Source organism: Brassica rapa, chromosome A06, assembly GCF_000309985.2.
Source record: "Brassica rapa cultivar Chiifu-401-42 chromosome A06, CAAS_Brap_v3.01, whole genome shotgun sequence".
NCBI lineage: Eukaryota > Viridiplantae > Streptophyta > Magnoliopsida > Brassicales > Brassicaceae > Brassica > Brassica rapa.
Window position 1 is genome coordinate 16814503 of NC_024800.2, and position 27970 is coordinate 16842472.

The 27970-nt window shown below is 36.7% G+C and overlaps 1 protein-coding gene across 1 annotated transcript; it reads left to right on the plus strand.

The window, feature by feature from the left end:
* The first annotated feature begins 17 nt into the window (after positions 1–17).
* LOC103873550 (serine/threonine-protein kinase ATM) lies at positions 18–27184 on the plus strand. Its single transcript, XM_009151957.2, has 79 exons — positions 18–679; positions 1117–1225; positions 1311–1454; positions 1913–2074; positions 2185–2380; positions 2477–2633; positions 2736–2872; positions 2967–3045; positions 3371–3474; positions 3767–3865; positions 4462–4518; positions 4723–4804; positions 5338–5412; positions 5976–6017; positions 6092–6162; positions 6404–6452; positions 6583–6654; positions 7108–7260; positions 7358–7444; positions 7528–7712; positions 8042–8624; positions 8715–8786; positions 8899–9072; positions 9152–9277; positions 9682–9809; positions 10286–10442; positions 10542–10588; positions 10659–10722; positions 10842–10916; positions 11311–11430; positions 11639–11824; positions 12100–12221; positions 12300–12369; positions 12463–12590; positions 13072–13213; positions 13301–13441; positions 13537–13635; positions 13728–13774; positions 14265–14451; positions 14533–14754; positions 15135–15206; positions 15498–15567; positions 16119–16236; positions 16335–16458; positions 16615–16749; positions 16919–17029; positions 17522–17569; positions 17665–17769; positions 18079–18165; positions 18550–18867; positions 19140–19252; positions 19581–19647; positions 19733–19807; positions 20346–20468; positions 20673–20837; positions 20910–21008; positions 21281–21432; positions 21547–21751; positions 21945–21992; positions 22113–22196; positions 22310–22393; positions 22825–22905; positions 23024–23113; positions 23197–23259; positions 23537–23677; positions 23768–23824; positions 23912–23971; positions 24404–24498; positions 24573–24681; positions 24880–24969; positions 25077–25156; positions 25254–25332; positions 25427–25473; positions 25538–25637; positions 26030–26161; positions 26242–26376; positions 26462–26527; positions 26652–26795; positions 26896–27184. The coding sequence occupies exons 1-79, from the start codon at positions 611–613 to the stop codon at positions 26971–26973; spliced, it is 9069 nt and encodes a 3022-aa protein (XP_009150205.1). The 5' UTR covers positions 18–610; the 3' UTR covers positions 26974–27184.
* The last annotated feature ends 786 nt before the right edge of the window (positions 27185–27970 follow it).

Here is a 27970-nt window from a genome sequence, read left to right on the forward strand (position 1 = left end):
TACAAAAATTCACATACAAATAAAAATGATAAATGTAACAAATTTAAATATATTATCCGTGCGTAGCGCGGAGAAAGAATCTAGTTTTAATAATAATGATATAGATGGTTTAAGAATTTTAATTTTATAAAAGTCAGTTTTAAACCACTAAAATCCGAATATTAGCCGGTTGAATTTAATAATAAGTACTAAACCGGGTAATCTAATTGTTCGACTGCGAGCAATGATGGTCAGTCGATGAAATCCGGTGTCCCAGACTTCCCAGTCATAATTTGGTTCAGTTGGGAAATCTAACGGTTCAATTGTGGGGAAATATGTACGTTATTAAAGTACATGGGCTATCATGTAATAATTGTTAAATGGAATGGTTAGTCAATTGCATAATCTAACGGTTATACAGGGGCAAATCGGTAAAAGGGACAAAAAGGGGCTTCTATGCAAAATAATGCATAGACGGTGGTGAGTCATTCCGCAGTTCTGTAGTGTTAATAAACCCTGAACCTGAACCTCTTTCTTTCCCCGGAAATTCAAAATCAATTTTGGGGGTTTTCACGAAGATCGTCGTTTCGTTCTCGGATTATGCTGTAGAAATTCCCAGTTCGATTGCACGATGATTACTTCGAGGGATGTCCATGAGGTCGTCTGGAAGCTCTCGTCGGATAAAGCCAAGACTCGTGAAGTAAACTCTTCGCTTTACCTTCTCTTAATCGCCTGAACGGCAGAGACACGATTAGTTTTATGTTTTGTTTGGAATCTCTGTGTTTTCTTTGTGCTTTTCTCATAGGTACGTCTGGGTTTGAATGAAATAAATGCAATGACGATTGTGAAACAATAGCACCCTTATTAATCTGCAATACGTCTCGGTTTCTATAATAGTCTCGAGTAGGGTTGTGTTGTCTTCGCTACAATTATATTGCAGTTGAAATTAGGTTTCGTATTGCTAATGGTATTTTGTTTACTTTCTTGATTGATCATACTGCTGTTTTTTAAATGTTTGAATAAGTAAGCCACGAATATGGAGCAGCAGTGACTAGAAACTAGAAAGTTTATGTCTCGTTTATCTATCCATGATAACTAGGGCCCCCTTCAACCTCAAGTTTCTCTTACATATTTCAGGATGGAGTCAAGTTATTGAACACGTGGCTCGAAGGAGATATGTCAATTAACTTCTGTAGCTTTCTTTCGCATAACACAGCCAAGCTTAAGTTGGACCAAATTCCAAATGGTAGGTAGCCATTGAAAAAGGTGAGATACTATTATTGATTAAATCAAGATTTGAAGTTAATCCCGCTCCTTTCTTGTTCTTGCAGCTGAAACGTGGCCCTTTTTGGTTAAAAATCTCCTTCAATGTGTATCAATGGAGGTGTCAGGTAGTAAGAGACGGATACCCAAACCCACTTTTGCCAAGGCGCTTCGAGTTGTTATTCAGAGAGCGGAAGAAACCAAGTTTCCTGGTGAGGAATATAGTCATGTTTTTTTTGTTTTAGTCCGAAATAGAGGAATATGCTTTAAATGTTACCTTTAATTAGTTTGTGCTTCCAAAGACGCTGTTATCAAGCCTCTGGGTCAAAACTAGTATTTGCTATCTGAATTTGAGTGTTTCCTGTTGTTACTGGAACCGGATAATTGCTCCATGTTTCTTTATATTAGACTATCTTAGAACGTGAACATTGATGTAATATGGTTTTGTGGAACTGAATTCCGTTAGGTGTTCATCTTGTTAATACCCCCCCCCCCCCCCCCCCCCCCCCCCCCCCCTACCCCCCCCCCATGCGCATTTGTTTCCTGCATGTCAGTTATTTTCTCATATAAATGTATCTTTATGCCTTACTCTTTGATGGTAGATTTTCTTTCATTATCAAGATTTCATCTTGTTCGGTGCTTATGTAACTAATCTGTTCTAATGTCTCAGGTGTACTCTCTCCTTTGCTATCTATGGCCAAAACCATCTTTACACATGTACATGATATTTTGAGCAATACACCTAGCTTTCATTCAGAGTATGGGATCATACTCCGCCATCTTTTGGAAATTAAGGAATACCGTTTCCAAATGAGGAAGCGTACATATTCCAGTGAGTTCTCTAAAAGTCTAAATATTCTAATTGTCTAGTCTTTTCATGGATATAGTGTGTATGCTGGTATGATGGTGTTGGATATCTTTTTAACATAATGTTTCTGCAAGATTTGGTGATGTTATACCTAGAAAGGGCGGAAGCAGGGTTTTGGGAGAAAAACAGTGGTCAACATAGCCAGAAGGAGGAGGCGTTTCGTTGTATTCTTACGCTTCAGTCACTTTTAGAGAACCCCCCAGGAGATTTCTCTGATGACATTCGAAAAGAAATTGTGAATGGTCTCATTCACATCTTCTCTTCTGCAAGGTTAGATTTTATTTGTTACACAACGTCTCACTCGTATTTGTACTCTCCTTTGAAAACAATATTAAAAGTTATACTAATTTACTATAACCTTTTTAGAGATGAAGAAAAGCTCTCACGCAAGCTTATTGAATGTGTAAATTCGTTCTTGCTGAAGGATGGTCCTAATATAGGCTCCTTGTCATTGGAAATTCATAATGCGGTCCAACAGTTTGTGTTCCGTTGCTGGTTAACAACCCATGATAAGAACCTTAAGGTATTTTTTTTTGTGGTAGCCCTATGTTAAACACGTGATTTTGTTTCTTCTACGGCTTCGGTCTAAGTCATTTTTTTTTTGTTTTCTTGTTCTACCTTTCAGGAGATACTTGCTTTTTATGGAAGGCTACAGCTAAATTTGACAAGAGGATCTAGTGAATCTAGTTCTCTGTTGGAACAACTTTTGAACGTGGTTACTCGTGAACTGGATCTTGGTAGTTCATCAAGTTCTGCATCATGGTATATCTTTTATCTGTCTTCTCTTCGAAGAATGACTTCTTTAACTTCAACACATCTCGTGAAGTTATGAAATTTCTAATTTTAAAATATATAGGGGTGATTCAACCAAGGATGGGACATTGAGCAGCTATCAGAATAGCTTGGTTGAGTTGGCTGCACATGTGCTCTACCGGGTACCTGTTTATATTCACTTTACTTTGTATACAAGTTCAACCAACATTTTCTTTGATTTCAACAGTGTCTGGATTTTGCTTCATCTACCTTCAGCACTATTTAAAATTGATTTGCATTATGATTTTTTGAAGTATTTTTGTTCGGCACTGAAGTTTGATTTTGTATACTCCGAGAATCGTTTTATCCTTCTCGAGTACAGCCAATTGAATCCCATCACATAAATGCGTGTTTGGTCACCCCTTTGTGTATACTTGAATATTGTGTCCTTGTGTGTCTGGAGGGAATGTGGGAGAGAAATAGTGCTGATATTCTGAACTTTGGCAGGCAGTTGTCAATACTACTAGATCATCACTGTCAGAGAAACGAGCTCGAAGGCAACATATTACATTGCGTCTTGTGGAGGCACTTACTGAAGGAAAATGGCTGTGGTATGTTTCTAACTAGACTATTACTAGAGGATATCGATATATGTGTAGCCATATCTTAGAATGCCTTCGATGAGCGTACACCATTTGTTTCTTATCGACATGTAACTTCAGTTCAATTTGTAATGCTGGAGAACAAGTTTAAGTGGGATAACGTCTCTTATTAAGAAGGACAACTCTATTGTTTGTCACTCTAGATGCTAAACTGGCATTATTTTGATTTTCTTGCTCCCTGCTTTACATAGAAACTATTTATTGCGAATATTGTGGACTAACATACATAAGCTTTGTCCAGGTGTGCTGCTTTTGGTTGTCTGATTCGGACTCATTGTACTCGCATCAACAAGGATCTCCTTATTTACTGGTTTGAAGCCATCTGTACAAACTTTCAAAGGTAACTTGGGAAGTTGTACTTAGTTATTACGTGGACCTTTGTTTGCCTCTGTGAAAGCAGTAACTAAGAGCGTAGGAGTTGTTTGTTAATACTTTCTGGTGCAATACTCTTTTAGAATATCCGTTGCCACTTTATCCTTTAACATGCTTCACTGATTACTACATTTAAACGGAAGAATCAGTTGAGAAGATCATACAAACGATGTTTATCATACCATAAATAGTACGTGGTGAATGACGTGTCTTAACCAAGTAAACACAATTCTATGACTGCAAATCAGGAGCGTACTGATTCATTAGATTTGATTCTAAATTAGTTTCTCATATAACCAACTTCTGAAACAAGAATATTATTCAATGTTACTTGGCACTTTGTATTCTCTTTTGATGGTGGTACCTTTGGCAATCAATGGTTTTATTACTACTAGCTTATTTCTATTACAATACCTGATAACCAACTTATCGAACAACCGTATTCCCATTGCACTGTAATTGCTTAAAATTGCAGATGCTGCTACTTATAAATAGTTCAATGTTAATACTACTAGTATCTTTAACAGTGGACTGCTTTGATTTACTTAATCTTGTACATGACAGACTTGTGGAGGATGCTAGTATGAGACGTTCTTATGATGGTCTATTATGGACTTTGAGGTATGGAGTTCAGGTGTTTACTATTCTGAACCTGCAGCAAGTTCCTTCATATATTCTATTCACTGCTGTCGAGGTGTTTAATAGAAAAATATGTGAAATGATATGATACACTTAGGATCTTCGTTGGCCTTAACTTTTCAAGTTTTAAATTCTTTGATCCTATATCTCAGTTAGTATTTTGTGAAAATTTATTTCTTTTTGAAGGAGTTTGCAAGAGCTATCTTCTGGTTTGTTACTTCCAACTGCTACTATCGACATATCAAAGTCAACTGTTTCCTCAAGTGAGGTACTTACCTTTCCTGCTTTTGTTTGTGTGTGTGTGTGAGTCTGATACACATATGATAGGTTAGATCGTCCACCAGAAATATGGATTACTGAGGTTTAGAGTTGATTCCGGTATTGTTACTAAAATATGATAATATTTGAATTCCTTGATCGTACTGTGGCGAAGTTAAGGAAATATATTGCATCTTGGCAAACTTTTTCGGTGTAACATGTACCGAACATTAATGGCCTGTTCGCATATAAGATTTTTGTTTTGATGTCACGTTCAGCTCTACTCAACTTGTGTTTTATGAATCATCTGACTATTTTTTGATAGAACTCAGCTGGTCATTATTAGGCTATTGGTATCCTACTTTGGCTGCTTGGGTTCTTGAAATCATTAGGACTTTTGGTTTTATGGTCGCTGAAACGGTTTTCTTGCCTATTCATTTTCAGATTTGTATTGGATTACGTGATTTCTTTTTAAAATTATATCTTGAATCTAGTTTTCTTTGTAGTTAGCTTTTTATCTCATTAAAACACATTTGATTGCAGCTAGATCGTGGTTGGCAATTGATCTGGAGTTCTTTGATCCACGGACTAGCAACATTCAGCAGCATGACCGTAATTGTATGTTGCATATATCTACTTATATTCTTTCTTGTTTCCCACAATATATTCTCTTAAAACGGTTGCTAGTTTAGGAAGAAACTCGAAAAACAAATCCCGAAAACTAGGTAGCAAGTGAAGCTTGAGCTTGTATATAGGTTACAGGAAAACTAAAATTTAATCTTAACCTCTTAATCTCTCTTCAGACAGTGAAATAATTAATCTCTTCGAGGATTTGTGTCGATCAAACGTTAGTGTTTTTACTGATTCAGCGTTTCTTTTCTAGTAATTTCCCGTTTAAATTATGCTCTTACATAAACTCTGTAATAGTTTTGGTAATTGGTCACATGTTGATACTTAAATATACATGTAAAAAGGACAGAGCCCTCTTTGATATGGATCAAGGTAAATTGGTTTTCTTGGCTTATACTAAAACTGTATAGGTTGTTTGGTTAGCTGTTTGAGCTAAAAAGTTCTCAGTTACTCGCTTTGCTTAGCTGATTTGTATCTATAAATGTACGTACGTGTGGCTGATGCTACTCTGTTCTGCAATCGGATGTTCAACTATCATTATCTTAATGCAGGTTGATGCTGTCTTGGTGCTCCTTGGATCAATTATTTCAAATGTAAGTTTGTAATAAAATTCTAACAGAAGTTTTATTTAGCTATGTACTCTTAATTTTATTTTCCCTTCGTTTAGAACCACATAAACGTGGGGATTCTACCTCAAGAAGTGTGGGATCACCAATTATTCAGACACATACCCTCTGAGTAAGCCTTTTATCCTCAAACCTTCATAGTCCGTGATGGATAGCTAATCCTTGAGCTGCTAATAGGCTAGAGTCCCACTTTTCCTGTGGAAAATAAGGAAATGAGCAATGAGCTTGGATACATCTTGTTCTATTTAAATATCTTATAATATTTCCTTTTATAAGATTAATGTGTGTTGTGTTGGAATTGATAGTTGTTGAATTGCTCTACTGTTAACTAACTAATTATCACTTTTACTCAGGCCGGCCTTGTACTTCATTGCATGTTACTTTTCACGTATGGGTTGCCAGGTAATTAACTGGTTCTCACATGAACAGTATGGTCTTAGTATCTACCTTCTTTGTTCCTTGATTGCTAAATAGACTTTCAAGTCTTCAAAAAGTATTATATCATCATGGCTCTGTCCTCTCATTTGTGCAGGGAAACCTGCAAGATGATCTACATCTACGACGCAATCTCCTTAGAGCAGTTTGTGGCCCCCTTAGCTTGAAGGTAGTTTCAATTCCTTTTTCCAGAAAAGCACATATTTTTGCAATAGGGATCTCATGAATAATCATATTGTTGGTCTGATACTCTGATTATTTGTGATACCTCTTACTCTCTGTGGTGGAGGCATTATCTACGATATGACCATTCGTCTGGAATTATGTTTACCCCAAAAGATTGATCGTAGCATAATTTAAAGTTAAGCACTTAATTCTAGGTTCAGGCAGCGAAAATTATGTGCTCTATTTGTTATTTCCTGGCAACTAGTTGGTAAGAGCTGCATTCTATTTCTACCATTTCTACCTTATTTGTGAAACTGAATATCTAAGAGAATTAGAAATCTAAACATGTTCACTCAGTCAAGTACCGCGTTGTGCATTTATTAGTCTCTAATTGTGTGTTCCTCATTGTACCACACGATCTTATTGGAGATCATGCTTATGGCTTATATATATTTAGGGTCCATTGGCACTGAATGAGCGAATGGTTCGCCTTCTACCAGCAGCTGCTTTAGCCCTATGTGCTGGTTTCACAACGACACTTCCATTACCTAAGGAACATCTCCCAACACCACCTAGTTGGGATGCCTGTGAAGTGGTGAATGATGTGAAGGTGCATATTATGTTTGTTTTGAAGCTCTGAATAGTTCTCATCTCAGAAAAGTTTGCAAGTCTAAAACTGGAATTCACTGTTGTTGTTTCTTTTCCAGATGGATGATGCTGAACAAGAAAGAAAATTTGGACTGTTTGAATGCTCTGTAGAGGTTCTAACAAGAGTTTACTCGAATTCTATCAAGGTGGAGGATCCTTCGATTTTGTTTCTCTCTTTCCTGAACCTCATTTCTTCACTGACATTATTTGTGTATCTTTTTGTTTTCAGATCTCTAGTTACCGAGTTCCTGATGGAGTACAACTACCTCTAGTACTAAGAGATCCATTGCTTAATGACATGGAAATCTATTTTCTTAGCATTATCCCAGAGGACAGTGAGAAAGGACCACTTTCTGACATATTTATGGGATGTTCTCTGCTGTGTCATTTTATGCATGGTTCTTATACGACGAGGTTAGTCAACTCATACTATTCGTGGTAACTTGTGAGTGAATGACTGATATTGTTATTGTTTCTTGTCAGTTTTTCTGTATCAAAATTGTTATGACAAAAGTGTCATAGTTAATCTTGAGAGATGGTGAACACCCACTTGTAGATGCGGCTTTGTTCTGTTAGTAGTGTCACCGTGTTCTATGCATGTAGTTTTTCTGAAGCAAGACCGTGTAGTTTGACTTTTCTAACCGGTGGTTGTGAATGTTGCTGCGCCTGCGATGAACTAGCTTAATGTATCTCTTTGTGTGACCTTTCTTTCAGTCACTTGAATTTTCGTTTTCATTTCTCAGGAAGGGTAAGGGAAGCACTTCGTTCTTCTTAAAAGCATGCCAGTATTTGTTAGAAAGCCTGGACTACGCTGTTGAAGCAGTTTTAAAGAGCCTCTATGATTTTCAAAGGCTTGGACCCCTGGGGTTTGGCTCAGATTTTAATGAGAAAAGTTCTATAATAGTTTCGTTGAGGTCTCTTACTAGTTCTCCTGTCTTCAGCAACAGAGGAGACCAAAATCTTCTTGCCACTAGTTATGATACTGTATTTCACTCCTTAGAGGACCTTTTACGGTCGTTTGCTAAAGTTTACGGAGAATATACTGAGCACTCATGGAATACTAAATCTGACACTGTTACTTCGAAATCGTTAGCACTTGATCCCCCAGAAGTTGGCAGGATTGTGGATATGGATTTGGATCTAGATGTAGACACTAAAGAGATAGATCTTATAACTGCCGGTGGAAAAGCTGTTGCCGGTGGGCCTGTTTCTACGGGGAACTGGAAGTTGGGCATGATATCGCTTATCTCATGTTTTTCTCCGGTACTTCAGTTGCCTACATGGGATGTTTTATATAGTATTATGGAGAAGGAATGTGATCCTAAGGTATTACGATTTTTTTTTATCACATGTCAATCTCTCAAGCTTTTGTTGTGACCTTACAGAAACGTATTGTTCAACTGCTTACATTTGCAGGTTTTGGAAAATATACTCTATCATCTATGCCAGCTTTCATGCTTGACTTCTATGCCGAAGGTTTATGATTTGGTATGGAATTCTCCTGTTGTTTAAATTGCTATGATATTTGGAAGATTTTATATTAACATCTCCACACTTTTCTTGTGTTTATGGTTTATTGTTTCACGATTTTATCTTTAAGGTTATTTTCTTGGATGACATGCTCAACAAACAAGTAAAGAACAAGCGTAACTGTCTCAATATAGTCACTGCCTTACATGTTTTACTGCAAAATTTTTTATCCTCGGGGATGGATTCTTCTGGACTCAAACCAAACTCGGAATTGTCTCATCTGAAAGAAGGAGAGAGTTGTCAGGTAGCGCTTCCTCTTGTTTGAGTCAAGTATTTGGTTCTTTTCCTTGATCTGCTTGATTCATTCTCTAAGTACCGTGCAGATCTTTGTCCAACTTGGCGCAATGGTGAATAAAGTTTCTGAATGTGGTCTCTTGGGCTGGTTTGGGCGTGTGAGGCTTATCAGCTGTATATGTAATTTTGTCTTGCTTAATCCTCAGATTGGTCAGGTACCTACTTCTCATATAACCCACTAATTCACTAGACATAAAAACTGGCATACACAGTATTTATAGTCACGCTAGTTTTGATTCTCTTTTTAGTGTTTTCGTAGAGCCAACTGGCTTAAGGTTTCGTGACTTAGTTTACACATCAAATACCATTGAAGTTGAAGAATAACATTTTCTTGTACATTCTGTTCAGATGAGATAGTTCCTGTTGTTTGCAGATGAAATATTGTAATATTTCTTACGCTCATTATGTGTAGTTCAAACGTTAGTGCTAATTGTTTGTCCTTTTGGAATTTCACATCAGCCGATTACAGTTAAATATTCTGCGCTGTTCATTGTGGATTTCATATTTAACTTAGTATCTTGCTGTCTAGTTCATGGAATTTCTGTTATAATTTGTACAGACAATGATTGAGCGACTTTTGCTAATGCTAAATGACTCTGATTATCGGGTGCGGTTTGTCCTGGCAAGACAAATTGGGCTTTTATTCCAGACATGGGATGGTCATGAGGCATTATTCCAAGATATTTGGTAAGCTTAAGTTGGTGTTTTTTTATTTAAAACTATTTGTTATCGTATGGCTTTTTAGTACGGTGTTCTCCTAGTAAGACACAAGTGTTAGATGACAGCTTTTTGTGGCTTACCAAAAAAGGAAAAAGAGGAAGAGGCTGATTGCTTCTCTCTTTTTTGTGTGGCAGAAACCATTGTTTAATAAACACAATGCCTGTTCAAGTTATTTTATATTTCTTTCTTGAAAACCTTCGACAGTTTTGTGTATCATTTTTCCTTATTGATTGCGAGTCTTATGAATTTCAGCATTCTGTAAGTTATGATGTTTCACAGAGCTTCTTATTCTTTTAAGTATTAGCTTGCTGCGGTATCTTTATTATACTCTTTTAGATTGAAGTACCTCGTTTGCTGTTAATAGTTTAGTTTTTACATCGGTTACAGATGTTGTCCGGTTGAAGTACCTCATTAGTTGTTATTTTTCCTCACTTCCTTTCCAGCTCTAGCTTTGGTATTATACTGGTAACCTCCTCAAAGGAAAAGCTTGTCACTGCAAGAGATGTTTTGGCTGCTGGTCCTCAGCCTCGCCCAAAAATGGAGACTGTCATCATTACTCTTATGCACCTTGCATATCACAGTGAGAACATAGAGTTGCAAGTAATATATTACTCATTTTTTCTTGAGTTCTTGGAATCGTGTTGAGTAATAGCTTTATATGAAGTATTAACATCGTATTCCTTAATGGAAAAAACGCAGGCTGTTTTTATGATGTGCGCTGTTTCAGCTATAGATCCTTGTCAGAGGTATTTCTCTCTTGTATGTTTTTTATTTACTTGAAACCTTCTTCTACTTATCTGTTTTTTTCTCTACTAGGGAATTAATCATTGCTGCACTTGACAATCTATCAGCACAACTCCATTACCCATCTAGGTTCAAGGTGTGATCATTGCTGCACTTGACAATGCTCTTCTCGCTTTGCATTTTTCTGCTATCAGCTGATTAGCTTTGTAAATATTATCCTGATGATTTCATCTCTTTCAAACTTGGTTTGTGCAGTACCTGGAAGAACTCTTGGGCCCGATCCTCTTTTTCTGGATTGCATGTGGTGTCAGTTTAGCTGCTCTTGTTGAGGTATGCCGCCAGCTGATATCGTTTTGTAGATGAGTGTCTTTTCTGTGATGGTCATACTACAGTTACACTCAAGTTACTCATGAGCATTTTGTTTGTATCCCTTTGTTAGTAGGAGTTTCATTTGTTTGATAAACTTTTAACCAAATGAAAAATGATTTGAAACTTGTATTACAATAAATAGATTCAAATTCTTTTTTCCCTCTTGCACACGTGTCTACAATATTGAAGATAGCGCTCAGTTTGACTAGAAATCAAAGTTAATTACCAGTGAAAGAATGAAATATCGGCATGTGCTTCCTAATATCCAGCAATTTGTTCTATGATCGTGGCAGTTAGCAGAATGGAATGAGTACATTTTAGCATTCTATTTAATCTGCTGGTTGCTTTGTTGCAGACAAGTCAGCTGTTCATTCTAAATGCTGAACCGAAATATTTCATCCACTTTTGTTCCCACTGGCTACTTCCAGCTCTTCTGCTGCATGAAGATAATACTAACCTTGATTGGGTAGCTAAGGTAAGGCGCTTCCATATATTTTATGGACTTACGCTGATATTTCAGATAGCTGCGATTTCGGTTTATAGAGTCTTAATTTCTGTAATGAAATTGAAACTTGAATAATTTTTTTGCTTGTTTTCGTCTATTTTGTGTGGGCCCTTCAGATAAAGGTCAGATATTTGAATTTTCCGATCTCTATTTCACTGATTCTGTCTACAATATGCAGATGGCTAGCAAACCGGTGTCTGTGTTGGTCAAAGAAAATTTTGTGCCTATCTTTTCGATAGGTATGGGATTGCACTGTAGTAAAACATCAGAATGTGAAAAAGGTGCATTGGTGCTTCAAAATTCGATATTATATGTGGGTCAGATCACCGAGACTGAGAGGGATAAGCTCATTAAACGGAATATGGTATGATGCCTGTAACATTTGACTCATGATTCCAGCAATCTGTATTTGTTGTTTGTAGTGGAGAATTTCATCATACCGTTAATTAGCTAATATGGTCAGCTAGTTACAAGTTTTAAAGCCTTCCGATCCAAAATCAAAGCATTGTCAACTACATGATCCATTGTTGAATACCTTATTTTCGTTTTGCCAAAGTTCCTAGCTTCTCAAACTATAATATTATTTAAGGTATAACATATTGAATCTCTAATTGGCACCCTGTTCTCTTTCGATTGCAGGTGTCTATTGTTAGTTTTGTTTTATCACGTGCTTCCTCTTCACCAGAACCCCCCGTTCCTGCTTTTTCTCGTGACACCATTTCACGAGCAATTCAAACAATTGTGGATGGTTTTCTGGAAACGTAACATTTCTTGCTCGCTCGATCTTGGCTTCTTTTTCTTTTATTTCCCTTTTCTAAGGTCTTACTTGGTTTATGCAGCGCTGATTATCCTAAGAATGCGGCGGTCATTGATAATATCAATGTTTTTCGCCCAGATAGGGTGTTCATGGTGAAACTTTCATTTGCTAAAGCTTTTTCACAAGATAGCAATTTTATTGTCAGTTTGATACTTAGTAACAATGTTTTTGTTGTTGTTTGGCAGTTCATCACAGAAATACACTATAAAATGTCAGCTGCATGCCATCACCGGCATACGCGTCATCACCTGGCCGCTCTAGAAGAGCTTACTATTATTCTTGGTCATAGAGCTTTGGTTCCAAGTTCCTTAAAGTGAGCACAATTCTCTATCTATTTCTTTGAATTATTTGATTGGTGATATTCAAGTTCTTTAAGACCAAAGTGACTTTCTTCAGACTTTATTAAATTTGAGGTAGCAATGAGATGACCATTTGGGTTCTTTTCTCAAGTAAACACTATGTTGTAGATGTTAGAAGGTATAGTTTCTTATCGGCTTTGCTTGTCTTGAACTCGTTATTATCATAATATCTTCCCCGATCAGTGGCTTTGCATAGTATTTCTTTGGCGAGAGTAGCTTCCAATTTTAATCTTTAGCTTGATGTTATATATATATATCTCTTATATATATCTTAGCTGATAACCAAGGCTACCCTCTATGATGTTCAAATTGCTAGGTTGTTCTGCTAATAAACATGAGTGCCATATGTAATTTAAATTTTGGTGGCATTGAAGGGTAATCTCCATTTTTGAGCTCTGGAGAACAACTTTGACCTTTACTTGTGGTTTCTTTCAGTTATATATTCAATCTTGTTGGACAATTTATCTCCTCTCCCTCATTACAAGACCAGTGTTGTAGTATAGCTTCCTGTTTACTGGATTCGTTCAGAAGCAATCCGGCCAAAGAAATTGTCAGTGTACTAGGTGACCAACTCCAGGTATGCGTACTTAATGTCATATTTTGGTCCACTATTTATTACTTTGAGAAAAGGTTGTTTACCATTTTTTGGTTGCCTACTCTCTAGTTTTTGGTTTCAAAACTAGTTACATGCTGCATCGATGCTGAAGCGAACTCCAAAGTTTCTGGTTCTAAGTCATCTCAACTTGTAAATTTGCTCCACAAGCTAATTGCTAATTCAGAATCTTCTCTCCATGAAGATATAAGAGTAGGCGTTCAACCTTTAAATTTGCCTTCCTTTTGTTCTACCACTGCAAGGAATCATCTAGAAATTTATGCTTTTTGATTTGCCATCTTTTTCAGGATTTAGAACCATTGCCCGATATGGAAATTTTTCGTGTCATTCGCGAATCACACATCAGGAGATGCGAAGGTTACTCACCAAGGAATCATCTGTTGAAGGTCAAACACAGTGATATTTTTAATAATTACATTGTTGTTGGAATTTCATCACTAACCATTTTTGTATGTTCTTTCCTGTTCCGCTACAACAGTGTGCCAGAAGATCATGTTATCTTCCACCAAGATTCCTTTCCTGGAGGTATCATTCTATGTTTTGTTAGTTAAATCATCCGGTGATATTCATTAAGGCTACCCTAAGTTCCATGATTGGCGGGGGATGTTAACTTTAGAATTAAGAATAAGTGTGGTTCCTTTTATTTTATTTTGGGGACTGTGTGTTTTCTAATTACGCAAACAATTATCAGTCAAGGGATTTCTCACTTCCTGTAATTCGTTTCTGGTTAATTTTTTTATTAGGACAGGTAGATGTCTGACCTACTTTGTTTTTATGTTTCATGATTGGCCCCACTAGTGAAATGTTTGATTTAGGTGTATGTTTTACAAGTTAATTTACAAAGAAGAGATTGTTTGTCTTTCAATTTTGCCAATCTGGCTTCTACCTTGATAGCAACAAATTTAATAACTTCGAGCCGATAACATGCCCGATGAAGCTTTTGCGGAATATACTGCCCATTAGTCCTATTTCTTTACCAATTGCTGCAGTTTATCAACTTTTCATGTCCCTGCAGTCTCCAAGCACTGCACCACAAGCTCATAGCTACTGAAGCTTCTCAAGGAGAGTCAAATCTCGAAACTGGAGATAGCTTTTGGCATTCTGATGATGAAATTGTAAATGCTGTTTGGACTCTTGTCCGCGTGTCTGCTTCAGATGAGGCAGATAGTATGAGATTGTTGGCGTCGGATTTTCTTTCCAGGGTATCTGTCATTCTCTTTTATGGTCACTATCACTTTGCAAATTTCAATATCTTGTCTCATTATCTTTCATTTTAACTGTAGGTTGGTATTGGGGACCCCCACACCGTTGTTTTCCATCTTCCTGGGGAGTTGGGATCCATGAATGATCTTCAATTTGTTAGCCATAATAAAGGATCAAAAGTTAGTTCTTTTACTGAGAATGGCGTATCCGATGAAACCCTTATTTCGCTGTTAAAGATTCTGAAGAAGTATCTTTTGGATGACTCTGTGAAGATCATTGACGTAACGTCTCAAACCCTTCGGGTCAGTTTTCTAACACTCTTACCTATCCAAACTTGACCTTCAGTGGGCTCATAGTTTTTCGATTCTTCCCTGTACAGAATTGATTGTGCCTCCGAATACCGTAATGTTTGACTCTGACCTAATTTGGTGTGATTTTTCTCGATTTTACAGTATCTTTTAATTGATAATTTACTAATCTACTATAATGCACAGGAAAGTCATGAATTTTTCTGTCTGATGTGCCGTTATATTTTTGTCAAATATGTGATAACACCTTCCCAGTAGAGGCGTTGTACATATTTCCAAAGATTTATTCTGTACTATCTTGCCTCCTGTCTCAAAAGGCCATGTTTTAGAAATTTCATTCAGCTTATATAGATATATTTTTCTGCTTGCTTTAGGGAATTCTTTCTACTGAAAGGGGGCAGCAAGCATTATCTTCTATCGATTCGTGTGAGAGATCTTTGATTGAGGCAAGTTTCTCCTCCGCATTAGCTTTCTGGTCATTTCATCGGTTGATATTTTCTCAGATAATTCATAAAGTGGAAAATTGTTCCCATGGGGAAGATAAAACACTTCATTGTAAAAGAAAAAGTATTCAAGATCTGGTAAATTTGATTTTAAGAGTCACACTTTGACATTTATGGACATATAAATGATCAGTCAATCCATTGAAAAACTTAATGATAGATTCCTTTTTCTTGTTAGAGTTATTTAAGTAAAAGCCTGCCCTATCTGCTCAAATGTGTACTCTTTTTTTGTAGGTACATGGCAGGGGTGTTAACCTTGACACTGTTGAAAAGATCTTACTGGATAGCGAAAAGCAGTACAAAGGTAGTTTAACTATATCATGAGTCTTGATATTTCTGAGAAGTTCTTAGAAGAAATTACCTCCATTTAGTTTTCTCATGATTTATGTCCATAGTCCCACGCAAAAAAAAAAATCTGTATGTTTTCTATGAACTGTTCCTCCTGCTAGATGCTATAATTTGTTTTCATTGTCAATTTCAGGGTAAGTGCTTCTCTAGAAAATAATTGAATGCTGAATTCTATGTTACTGAAGGAAGGCTATTATTTATACTGTTATTACCATCTAATTTTTAATGCAACCTAAAACAAAAATGGAGGTCAATGATGAAATCATAGGCATATTAATTCTTTTTGGCTATTGCTTGCAATCATGCAAAGTTGTTCTAATCGATTTTCAGGATATATATATGCTTGGAATAATTAGTGAATTCAGTTTACGTTTTCTTTGGAGAATCCAATCCTGTATTTCAATTTTCACATGACATGGATATGTCGGCTCCAAAATTATTTCAGTCATGTTCCCGTTCTTCTTTTTTTGTTAATTACTTAAAAATGATGCATTTGGGCGCTGTCAGCTGAAAACTTTTCACTGGAGAAGGCTGAGGTGTGGTCCACAGATAATAAAAACTTCGATGGATGGATTTGTCAGCTTGTGTACTGTATGATCTCGTTATGTGAGGATGTCCCAATAAGGTATCTGTTTGGTTCCTACCTACCTTAATTATCCAGTTACAATATTCAAGTAAAATCTTTCACTCAGTGGATCATTGTTGCTGCTTTGTCTGACACAGGTTATGCCAGAATATAGCAATGCTGAAAGCTGAAATTTCTGAGCTTTTGTTTCCAAGTGTTATTGTTAGTCTTGCAGGAAGGGTAGGGACTGATATCAATTTACACGAACTAATTACATCACAGGTATGGCTCCTATTTTAATCACTGTTTTAACCAAATTCACTTCTCTCGTGTACTTTTCCTTCCCCATTTAGTTTTTTTTTTATTGTACAACAGAATAAAACCACTGCAGAGAATTATTTGTCACTTTTGTTAAAGCTTGTAATCCCCATTGGGCAGGTGAAAGAGCACATCTTCGTCGATTCAAACAAGCTAACAAAGTCGAAGCAGGTCATGTTAAACACCCTGAATGAACTGCGGATGTGTTATGTCCTTGAAAGATCAACTTTTTCTGGGCAAACTAAAAGAGAAAAGGTTAGGGTAACTGAAAAAGATATGCTATTCATGGGGAGTAAATAAGGACATTCTGCTATTTGTATCCCCTTTATAGTGTAATCTGATATCAGATTAGTTTGTTCATAGAAAAAGATCGTTACGAAATATGCGAGATTACCAAAATCAAACGTCTGAGATTTTCTTGCAGAATACTAAGCATTCTAACTACAGTTCTAGATCTAGCTCCAGCGCTGCTAAGATTAGAGATGTGGAAACAGCTAATGGTATGGCAGCGTCCATAACTGCAAATTGGGACAAGGTGCTCTCTTTATTATATGAACTTTAGTTACTATATGTATTGTTATGAGGAAGAGCATTGCTGATCCATGCAATATTTCATGTGTCTGGAATTACCAGAAATTTCCTTCTCAAAGTGTTTTATCATCCTACTAAGATTACAACTATATTTAACCCAAAAAGAAGAAGATTTATAACGATTGGCAGTGGCACATCTTTCCCGTTGTTGCATTATGATAGCCTTGTTTTACTTTGTGTTTATGTCATACAGAAGATCGATTGAGGTTTAATAAATTTATAAAACAAAGTTATCCCTGTCACCTGTGTGCTATCTTTTTTTTTGTGCTATATTTTTGATTAACCCCATTAGTATTAACTGTCTCATATAGTTTTTCCTGTTAAATATGTGTGTATCCTTCCATATGGCGCTGGTTGGCTCATCAGTATTCCTCTTGAAGTTATAATTTCAAGCATGTGTTACTGTTCTTTACCTCTTGTTTCGTTTGTTGATCAGGTATATTGGCTTTCCATTGATTATCTTGTTGCTGCCAGATCAGCAGTAGTGAGTCATCCTTTTTCTTTCAAATCATTAACCAATTTCTGAAAGTAGAGGCTCTAAAGTTATTTGCAATATATATTTCTCTTCGTTCTTTCCAGGTTTGTGGTGCATATTTGACCGCCGCCATGTATGTTGAGTACTGGTGTGAGGAGAAATTTGGCAGTCTAAGCCTCGGAGATCCTGATTTTTCTTATCATGATATGGTAATTCATGTTATCCATTCGGGATCATTGAACTATACAATATTTTACTCAGGCTCCTCCATGGTTTTCATTGTCCTAAATAAATAGTTAATAGGCATTGTCGTTTATGCTTAATGTCTAATTTGTAATCATGGATCATTATCATATATGAAACTTTCATGGGATGCATTTTACAAAATTGCAAATGATTTGTTCTTCATGTAGAAAAGGGGCTTACAAATAAGAGTTTTCTTGCAATATTTCATGTGGAAAATAATTTTGTTTTGTTTGTGCTGCTTTCTAATGTTTCCTTTTCTTTGTGGCTAACAGTTACCGGATCACGTTGAGATACTTGTGTCTGCAATAACAAGAATAAATGAGGCTGACAGCTTGTATGGGGTTATACATTCCAACAAGGTTCGATTCTGATACTAAAAGTGCGTCCTATAGAGTACCTGTCGGATAAATGTTTGGAATTCGTGTCAAATGGAAATGGTTTGCTAGTCATGAAAGTGGTTAAATTAGTTCTTCCGTTACCTTTTGTAAGAATATTGTGTGAAGACTGATATGATTCCGCTGCTAATATCAGATGAGTATACACTAACTAAAATGAAACGTGATAGGTTGTCTTTTCTTTATTTATTTTTACTGCTGAACAATGAAAAACATTTCCGTCTAGAACCAAGGATTTTCAAGAAAAAATGAAGTAACTAAATCACATGCAGTACTTTTTGATCTTTTTCTGGTTTCATATATGTGAATAACACTTCCTGTTTCTTGTATATGGATGCAATCTGAAAGTTGTCTGCTCAAATAACCACATTTGAGCATGAGGGAAACTGGAGTAGAGCACTTGAGTACTATGACTTGCAAGCACGTTCACAGAAAATGGTGGTGCCTGGTAGCCTTCCTGAAAACCAAGGGGTGGAACATTTTCAGCCAACAACTAGTGCACAACATTCTGTTTTTGGCGAAGGGGAGGTCCAGAGACAACCTTTCAAAGGGCTCATTAGGTCTTTGCAGCAGACAGGCTGTATGCATGTTCTCGATCTGTATTGCCGGGGCTTGACTTCCCGAGAAGGCTCCTTTCAGTATGATCCAGAGTTTATCGAATTGCAGGTATGCATCCTGATTTGGTTAAGGTTTCTTCTATTCTCAAACCTGGACAAGGTTGTTGGTTAATTCATAAATATTTCATGGGATAAAGAAACGATATGATAAATCAGAGATCTTCAAGGGTTGCTTGGCATACCAAATTGTGAAATTTTGGTTAGATAGTTTCCCCAAATTCTGTTTTGACAATTAACTAATCGAACTCTAGGCAACTGTCATACTATAGTTGTGTGGTGCTTATGTGATGATTCAGTTGAAAATTGGATTCTTGCTGGCAGTATGAGGCTGCATGGCGTGCAGGAAAATGGGATTTTTCTTTACTCTATCCACAAACGCACTCTCCACCTATGCAACATGTCAAGAACAATAATTATCATGAAAATCTGCACGGGTAACACATACTTTACTCTTACCAATGATGTTATTCTTAGCCATTAGATTATTCCCTGTTTGTAGCTCTTGATTACACCAAATTTACTTGACATCTTACCGACACTGACTTTGCGGTGGTCTTAGGCTTTTATTTAAAATGAATGATGTGTTACATATGAGTTTTAAAATAGATTAGTTGAAACCACTATAATTGTTGGTCTCTAGCTTTACTTTCCTGGACCTTGTCCTAGTATCAATGGTCAGTTGAAATGAAGTCCTTCGTTTTCGAAAAGTCTTATTCATTGCCAATGAGACACTAGCTCCCATCTTACATGTGTACTTCTCAGTTGTTTGAGAGCTTTGCATGAAGGGGATTGCAATGGGTTTCATGGAAAACTGAAGGATGCTAAGAAGGTAATGCATGATTTCAGTTTATCACCATTGGATTTGAAGGCTACAAGCTTCTGTGTTAAGAATCTTTGGTTTTGCTCTGTTTCAGGAGCTTGTATTGTCCATTTCCCGTGCAAGTGAAGAAAGCACTGAATTTATATACTCAGCAGTAGTGAAACTTCAGGTATATATGTTTAGATTGACACTAAAGTACATCATATTTTCCATTACATTTTCCATTACATTTTTCATCATTTGGATGCCATTCTACTCCTTATTGCTCATGTCTTTACTTTGATAATGCTACCCTCTCTGTGAATGCCAAACTTCCTTTTTTGGTTAAGGTCATCTTGATTTTGCCTAGCCAATTACTCAACATGTGCTGTCAGGTTTGATCGATGAAATCTTAAATAACTGCAAGTTATGGTGTTGCGAGTTCCAAAACTTTTAATATGTCGTGATGCTCACCTTTTAAAAAAGTACCTCTGCATCTCAAGATTTCGTCATAAAACATTATCCCTTACTAAAGATTTCATCTGTTGAGTGATTCCTAAACTAAACTTGAATTTTCAAGCCGTGGAATTTGTTAATGCAAGCTACATGTTATCTTAGAAGGAAAATATATATAAATTGCTTAAGATTTCAGGTCTCTTTGGTAAACAATGGTTTTGAATTTCTATATGGGATCGCTTTCGTGATTTTTGATATTTTATCATGTCCAGATTCTTTATCATCTTGGACTAGTTTGGGATCTTCGCTGGACGACATCTTCACATGAAAGTATGCATGGCTATCCAGTCAAACAAATGGCATGTGCTGACCCTGTGACGCCAACAATGGAGCAGGTATTTTCCTTTGAAACATATTTTTCAAGTGGTTGTTCACTAGATTCTAGTAAATGACTGGCTTTAAGAATTTATATTATTAATAGCAAGTCGAAAAAGAAAAAATATAAGATCTTTCATGTACAGTTAGATTTTAGTTGGGATATTCATGTTGAAAAATTCATGTGTCGGTGTCCTGAGGAGATTTTAAAATATGAACTACAGTTTTCTTGGCTGAATAAGGATTGGATCTCTATTACTACACAAACTCAGTTCCACATGAATTTGTTGGAGCCATTAGTCGCATTTAGGCGAGTCCTCCTCCAAATCTTGGGATGTGAGCAATGTACCATGCAGCATCTTTTGCAGTCTGCTTCCTTACTTCGCAAGGTATGTATGAAAAGCTACCACTTCACTTGTAGTAAGATGCCTGCGAGAAACATATTATCTTGTTGTTTTCAGGGATCAAAGTTTTCTCATGCAGCTGCGTCTCTGCATGAGTTCAAGTTCCTTTGTGCAAAAAGTGATGGAGGACAACCTGTTCCAGATTGGCTTGGAAGGGTACATTTTAACTTTCCATGTTTTGTTTAATTGTACATATTTCTTCCTACGTAGTTTTTTTTCCTTACTGAGACTTATGAAAGTGAGACAAGACTTACAATTGGAAAAATTATGATTGTCATCTAACAGTTGTTACTTAAGTAAAATAACTTTATTGAACGAAGGCACACAATACTTCCTTCCCCATCTATTAGTTACTTTTGTCTTAGATATGCAGTATATCTAGTGATACGCTAGAGATATGCTTTATAGTAACTTTTGTGCTTTTTCAGATTGAAGAGGCGAAAATATTACATGCCCAAGGGCGGCATGAAGTTGCCATCAGTCTGGCGAACTACATCTTACAAAATTATCAATTAAAAGAAGAGGCTTCAGATATATACCGTGTGATTGGGAAGTGGCTAGCAGAAACCAGATCGAGCAAGTAAATAAATTGTTACACTTTTATTTTGGTTGAAAGTAGTTTACATCAATGGTCGATATGAACTTTTTTCTGAAATCTCAACTCGGTCCCTTTTTTTGTTTCTCTTGGATATAGCTCTAGAACAATTTTAGACAAGTACCTCAAGCCTGCAGTTTCGCTTGCCAAAAACCCGAGTTCCGAGATCAGCAAAAGATTGGTAGATAGACAAAGCCAGACTTGGTTTCATCTGGCACATTATGCAGATGCTCTGTTTAAAAATTATGAGGAGAGACTCTCTTCCAGTGAATGGCAAGCTGCAATGCGGCTACGAAAACACAAGGTCTCCACCATTTGCTATTACATTTCTTTTTCTCGGTAGTTCTTTTTTTGTAAAAAAATGTCTGTTTTCCCTCATTAGTGGGCACAGATAAATGAATAATTCATCTCTCCGCTGAGTTCATCTACAGTTTCAACTCCAAAGGTCGTTTTTCTTCTGTTGTGGAGGAAACTAACTAGCGTACTTATTTTTTCAGACGAAAGAGTTGGAGCTGCTTATTAAACGGTATAAGAGTTCAAAGAAGGCAAGTAGTTGTCTACCTCCGTTTGTTTGATCTCTGAACATCTCTTTGCATAGAACAGTATGATTGCCGGTCTAGAAAAGTCTCTCATTTTATTCCATATTTGGTATTTTACCGTACTAGGGGGAACAATCTGACTATTCACTGAAGATTCAAGAGCTGCAGAAGCAATTAACAATGGACAAAGAAGAGGCAGAAAAGCTGCAGGTGCGCTTTATTCCGCCGTACAATCTGGCTGCTACGGAAAAATAGTCATGATTTTTTCTAGATGGATGATATTTACCGATACATAATCTTTCCCTTTCTCCTCAATTGCATAGGTTGACAGGGATAACTTTCTGAAACTTGCGTTGGAGGGGTATCAACGTTGCCTGCAAATTGGTGACAAATATGATGTCCGAGTGGTAAGTTATCTAAGTATTACAGTGAGGCTTTCATATAATGCAAGGTGTAAATTGATGTCTAGATTTCCATCGCTATAACAGGCGACGAAGTGTTTTAGTTGGCTTTAGAGCCGGATATGGAATTCCTTAGAATAGTTATAATTGTTAGGTTATAGCATCTAGTGAAGCTGCTACCTTAATAGGAAATATCGACTCGTACAGATACGTGTAAGGTTTTAGATATACGCCTGATTTATGATAGAGTGACCTTTGAAACCATATATACTTTATACACTTTCGTTTTTGGGATTCATGTCAACACATTACCCAATAAAGATATTGGAGTTTTATCTCACCTTAAAGACTATTTGAGAGATTTAAGAACACGTAGTGTATTCCATTGTGTTGCTGAAATACGGAAACATTTTTGGAACTAATTTTTCTTTGTACAGGTCTTTAGACAAGTATCCATGTGGTTTAATCTCACCTCCCAGAAAGATGTTATTGATAACATGTTGAGCACCATTAGTGAGGTACTTGACTGACGGGTCTGATTTTTCTGATATAGACTATAGAGAAGGAAATCTGTAGTCATTTCTCCAATTTTTTTGTTAAATCAACTAATCATCATCTTCCTAAATGTTCTTGCAGGTTCAGTCTTACAAATTTGTACCACTTGTTTATCAGATTGCTTCAAGGTTGGGTAGCTCTAGAGATGAATCAGGATCTAACAGTTTTCAGGTGGAATGCATTTTAAGTTGGTTATTATTGAAAACTTAATACCATAATGTGTCTAGCTAATATCTACGATTTACCACTTGCAGTCTGCTCTGGTTTCACTTCTCAGAAAAATGGCCATTGATCATCCATACCATACTATCCTTCAGGTTCTGAAGAAATGTTAAATGTTATATTTATTATTTATGTTTAAGTTTTCCTGTTTGGTTAACTGGCATAGAACTTGCTAGAAGTGCATAAGTTAAAACCATTGAATGTCCGATGACATCTCGAATCTATGTGGTGAACAGAGCAAAGACCGTTTTGCTATATAGCGTGCCATGGAATACATTATTTGCAAGTAACTTTGTCTATCTTTTTTGAAGTTATTTTATGTATCTAAATGCTGGATACGTTTCTCGTATTTTCCTTTTGATTTTGTTCTAGCTTCTGGCTTTGGCAAACGGTGACAGAATCAAGGATAACCAACGCAGTAGAAACTCTTTCGTGGTTGATATAGATAAAAAGGTTGCTGCAGAGCATCTTTTGCAGGATGTATCACAGCATCATGGGCCTATGATTAGACAAGTAAACCTTGTTTTCATCTAGTCGTATGCATCATTGACACTTTTGCCTGGTTACTTAGCTGCAGATCGTGCTTTTTTTTTTCTTTTTCAGATGAAACAACTGGTTGATATCTACATCAAGCTTGCAGAGCTTGAAACGAGGAGAGAGGTCTGATAATTCTATAAGAATAGCGGAAGTTTTTCCTTGTACTGTTTGCTGAATCAAAATACATTTTCGGAACTCTTTCCTTCACAGGATACTAATAAAAGGGTAGCACTGCCAAGAGAAATTCGTAGTGTGAAACAATTGGAACTTGTAAGCACGCTTCCAGTTATTCATTTGCATTCTTATCTAGTCTTGGCGTGATTATTAGCTTGTAGGACACCATATATGGAATTAAGACTTTAAATTTGACATCTAGAAATCTAGATAGGAAGCTTCCCTGGGTCATTATGATAGGCTATACATACGACTGAAAATTGTTTAACAAATGTTGTCCTATGTGTTGGTCTGATCCTAAATTGTTTCTTCCCGTGGTTACTTAACAAGATCAGTTCTATTCGCTGAAATTAGTCTTGCAATATAGTTTTCTCATTGTCTTTTAAGTTGGTACAGATGTTTCATTGCATGAGCTTGCAAGCATGTTTTCGGTTTTCTTCTTGATTCAGATATTTAATTGCGCTTTTTTCTCTATGCTTCTAACGTGTCAGTCAAACTTGTATTGTCTTTCTTTCGTTTTGAGATTAGGTACCTGTAGTGACTGCTACAATTCCTGTTGACCGTAGCTGCCAATACAATGAAGGGTCGTTCCCTTCTTTCAGAGGTTTATCAGATTCTGTTACGTAAGTCCCTGTTCAATCAAAATTTCTAGTTTAAAATAGTATCTTATCTGAGACGACATCTTCTGGATATGCAGAGTGATGAATGGTATTAATGCTCCAAAAGTAGTTGAATGCTTTGGCTCTGATGGTCGAAAATATAAGCAACTTGCAAAATCTGGCAATGATGACCTCAGACAAGATGCTGTAAGAGTTTCCTAATTTTTTAATCTGATTCTTACTTGCATTTTCTGTAATGCGGCACTGATCCATCTACTGGCAAAAAATTGAAAATATTCTGAGCTAGCCAAGCTATACAATTTCATATATTGCTGAGCTAGCCAAGCTATACAATTTCACATATATAATGGTCTACCTATCCAATGGGTGTATCATTGTCTTCAGGTTATGGAACAATTTTTTGGGCTCGTCAATACCTTTCTACATAATAATCGGGACACATGGAAGAGAAGATTAGCTGTACGCACATACAAGGCATGTCTCTCTAATCTATTTCTAAGACGTCAGTGTCTTTAGAGAACGTCTGAACCATTCAGCAAGTTCAAAACCTTTTATAATTATATGTACATATATACGCTCAGGTTGTTCCTTTTACCCCAAGCGCTGGTGTTCTTGAGTGGGTTGATGGTACAATTCCACTTGGAGATTATCTTATAGGAAGGTTGGTCTTCAAAATTATTATTTACTGTTGCATGGTACATTAATCACATTTCCAAGTCGTGACAGTTTGAATCTGCTGTTTGCATGTCAAATCACAGCTCAAGGGCTGGGGGCGCTCATGGTCGTTATGGCATTGGAAACTGGAATTATTCAAAATGCCGAGAACATATGTCGAGTGTAAGCTCACCTCATTTCTCAAATCTTCTTAGTTGGCCATCATTTACACCCGGTAATTTCCATCAGTTAATCTTGGCTGAATGGTGGCTTGTAGGCAAAAGACAAGCGCAAAGCCTTCATGGATGTCTGCACAAACTTCAGGTTGCGTTCTTTGTGAAACTTTAATTTCTCCGGATTTAGCTGACAAATCCATCCCCTTTTCCAGGCCTGTCATGCATTACTTTTTCCTGGAAAAGTTCCTGCATCCTGCTGACTGGTTTGTGAAGAGGCTTGCGTATACACGTAGTGTTGCAGCTAGTTCAATGGCAAGTATATCCACATTTGATGATATTTTTTCACTCTTTCAGTTTATCATGGATGGGAATTTCAGTTTGTGTAGCATATATAACGGAAAAAAAATCATTCATACGGTCATACCCATCTAAATGACATAAAATAAGCTATCAGAGAAAGTGGAATACATTTAGGAAGCTGTTAATCTTAGTAGAGTTTAACTTTCCTATGTAATGAGGAAGCTATCAGAGAAAGTGGAATACATTTCGGAAGCTGCTATTCTCATTGGAGTTTTAACTTTCGTATGCATTGATATCCAATAGAACATGTTGTATTCTTAGTTGACGCACCTGAAGTACATGTTCAAAAATTTTCCCCTCTGATTCATCTTTTTCTGAACTTTGGGCGTTTGTTTTGCTATCAGGTTGGGTACATCGTTGGTCTTGGTGACCGCCATGCCATGAATATTTTAATCGATCAAGCTACAGCAGAAGTTATCCATATAGATCTTGGAGTTGCCTTTGAACAAGGATTAATGCTCAAGACTCCTGAACGGGTATGCTCTTTTCCATCTTTTCTCTTTAAATACTTTACTGGCCTCTGCACGATTCTCATTTGTTCTTTCCGATGTGACAGGTCCCTTTCAGGCTGACAAGAGATATAATTGATGGAATGGGTATCACAGGAGTGGAAGGCGTTTTCAGGAGATGTTGCGAAGAAACCTTGTCTGTAATGCGAACAAATAAAGAGGCCCTCCTTACAATTGTTGAAGTAACCAAAACTGAAAGTTTAATTATGATGCTGAAAATATAAATAACATATATCGGATGCTTAATCAAGGTGGCTTGTTTTGCAGGTTTTCATACATGATCCTCTATATAAATGGGCATTGTCCCCTTTAAAAGCTTTGCAAAGACAGAAGGTGCTTCATGAAAATCATTTTGTGTTCCACTTCATTATGTTGTCGTATTAATAATATTAGTATTTTTTTTCTATCCGTTTGAAGATGTTATCGAGTTTCTCACACGAATGTGTATTTGGTCCAGGAAACTGAAGATTACGATGGCGTGAACTTAGAAGGATTACAAGAGGAATTCGAAGGTAACAAGGATGCTGCACGTGCCTTGATGCGTGTCAAGCAAAAACTTGATGGCTATGAGGGTGGTGAGATGAGAAGCATACATGGCCAGGTAAGCTTTTTGACATTTTTGATCAAAAAGCTCTCTAAGTTGTTCTTGGTTTCACAAGTTAACTGAAGTGTATTTGTTCAAAAACTGACTTGCTTTGTAGGCACAGCAACTAATACAAGATGCGATCGACACAGATCGTTTATCCCATATGTTCCCTGGCTGGGGAGCCTGGATGTAAGTAACAACAGCAGCCTTCTTCTACATATGCTCCAGTTTCTCTTTTAAGCAATGTTTGAAAACACTGCTGCCAGTTTTGTATATTAACCCAGGAGGGTTTTGGAGCATTTTGATACATATTTTTGTATCATTGGGAACATGTATCTTGGGTTGGCGGTACAGTTGTAGGATTTAAGAGCTAATAGGCTCACTCGTTAAAGTACAATTCCATATCCAAAAAGAAAAAGAACATAACAAACTGCAGGAAAAATATCCTAAAGAACTGCAAATTAACAATAGGAACTTAATTATGAGTCTCCTTTATTATATGGTCAAGAAGGGTTTAAGATGTATAGTTTTTGCTAAAAGTATTACAAAAAATTACAAAAAACTGGTAAAATGGTTTTATGAAACAAAATACAGTAAGCAAATTGGGCATAAAGGCATAAACTAACCACCACTATCATTTCTAGCAAACATGATTGATGTTGTAATCCAGATCTGGTTATATAAACACAAGTGAAGCAACTAATCTCAAGCACTACAGTATTATTATTCGTCCTGCTCATCTTGTGTAGAAGTTGTTCCCTAGACCGTACCTTTTTTTTTTTTGAAACATAACATAATCTTCCCTTCCTACTTAACCAGTTACATGGATTGGATAGAGGCATCATCTAATTTTAGATGTGGGGTTCTTTTGGAAAATTCAAAACAAAGTTCAAAGAAAGACAGAGACACAAGCTTAAAAAAAGCTTTGATAAAGTATCAAAGAAGATTCTAAAAGAGTCACTTGTGAGTAGCCTCATGGAAAAAGCACTGCGTCCTTCAGAATTTGTAGACTTGAAAATAGTCAAATAGTCAATGTAAGTTGTGACGTTAAACGTTCCACAATGCTCTACAATCCCAAGTCTCTTAATAACCCCCAAATGTCAAAGTGGTCAAATTAGATTTCTCAAATCTAAATGCAGACTTCCATGAAGGTTCTGTGCTTGTCTTTTGCCTACAACCCACCATTCAGC

Coding starts and splice junctions, on each gene's coding strand:
- LOC103873550 (XM_009151957.2), top strand. CDS start 611: ATGATTACTTCGAGGGATGTCCATGAGGTCGTCTGGAAGCTCTCGTCG. Junction 17,770..18,078: donor ATTTTTCTTATCATGATATG/GTAATTCATGTT, acceptor TGTGGCTAACAG/TTACCGGATCACGTTGAGAT. Junction 23,260..23,536: donor CATACCATACTATCCTTCAG/GTTCTGAAGAAA, acceptor ATTTTGTTCTAG/CTTCTGGCTTTGGCAAACGG.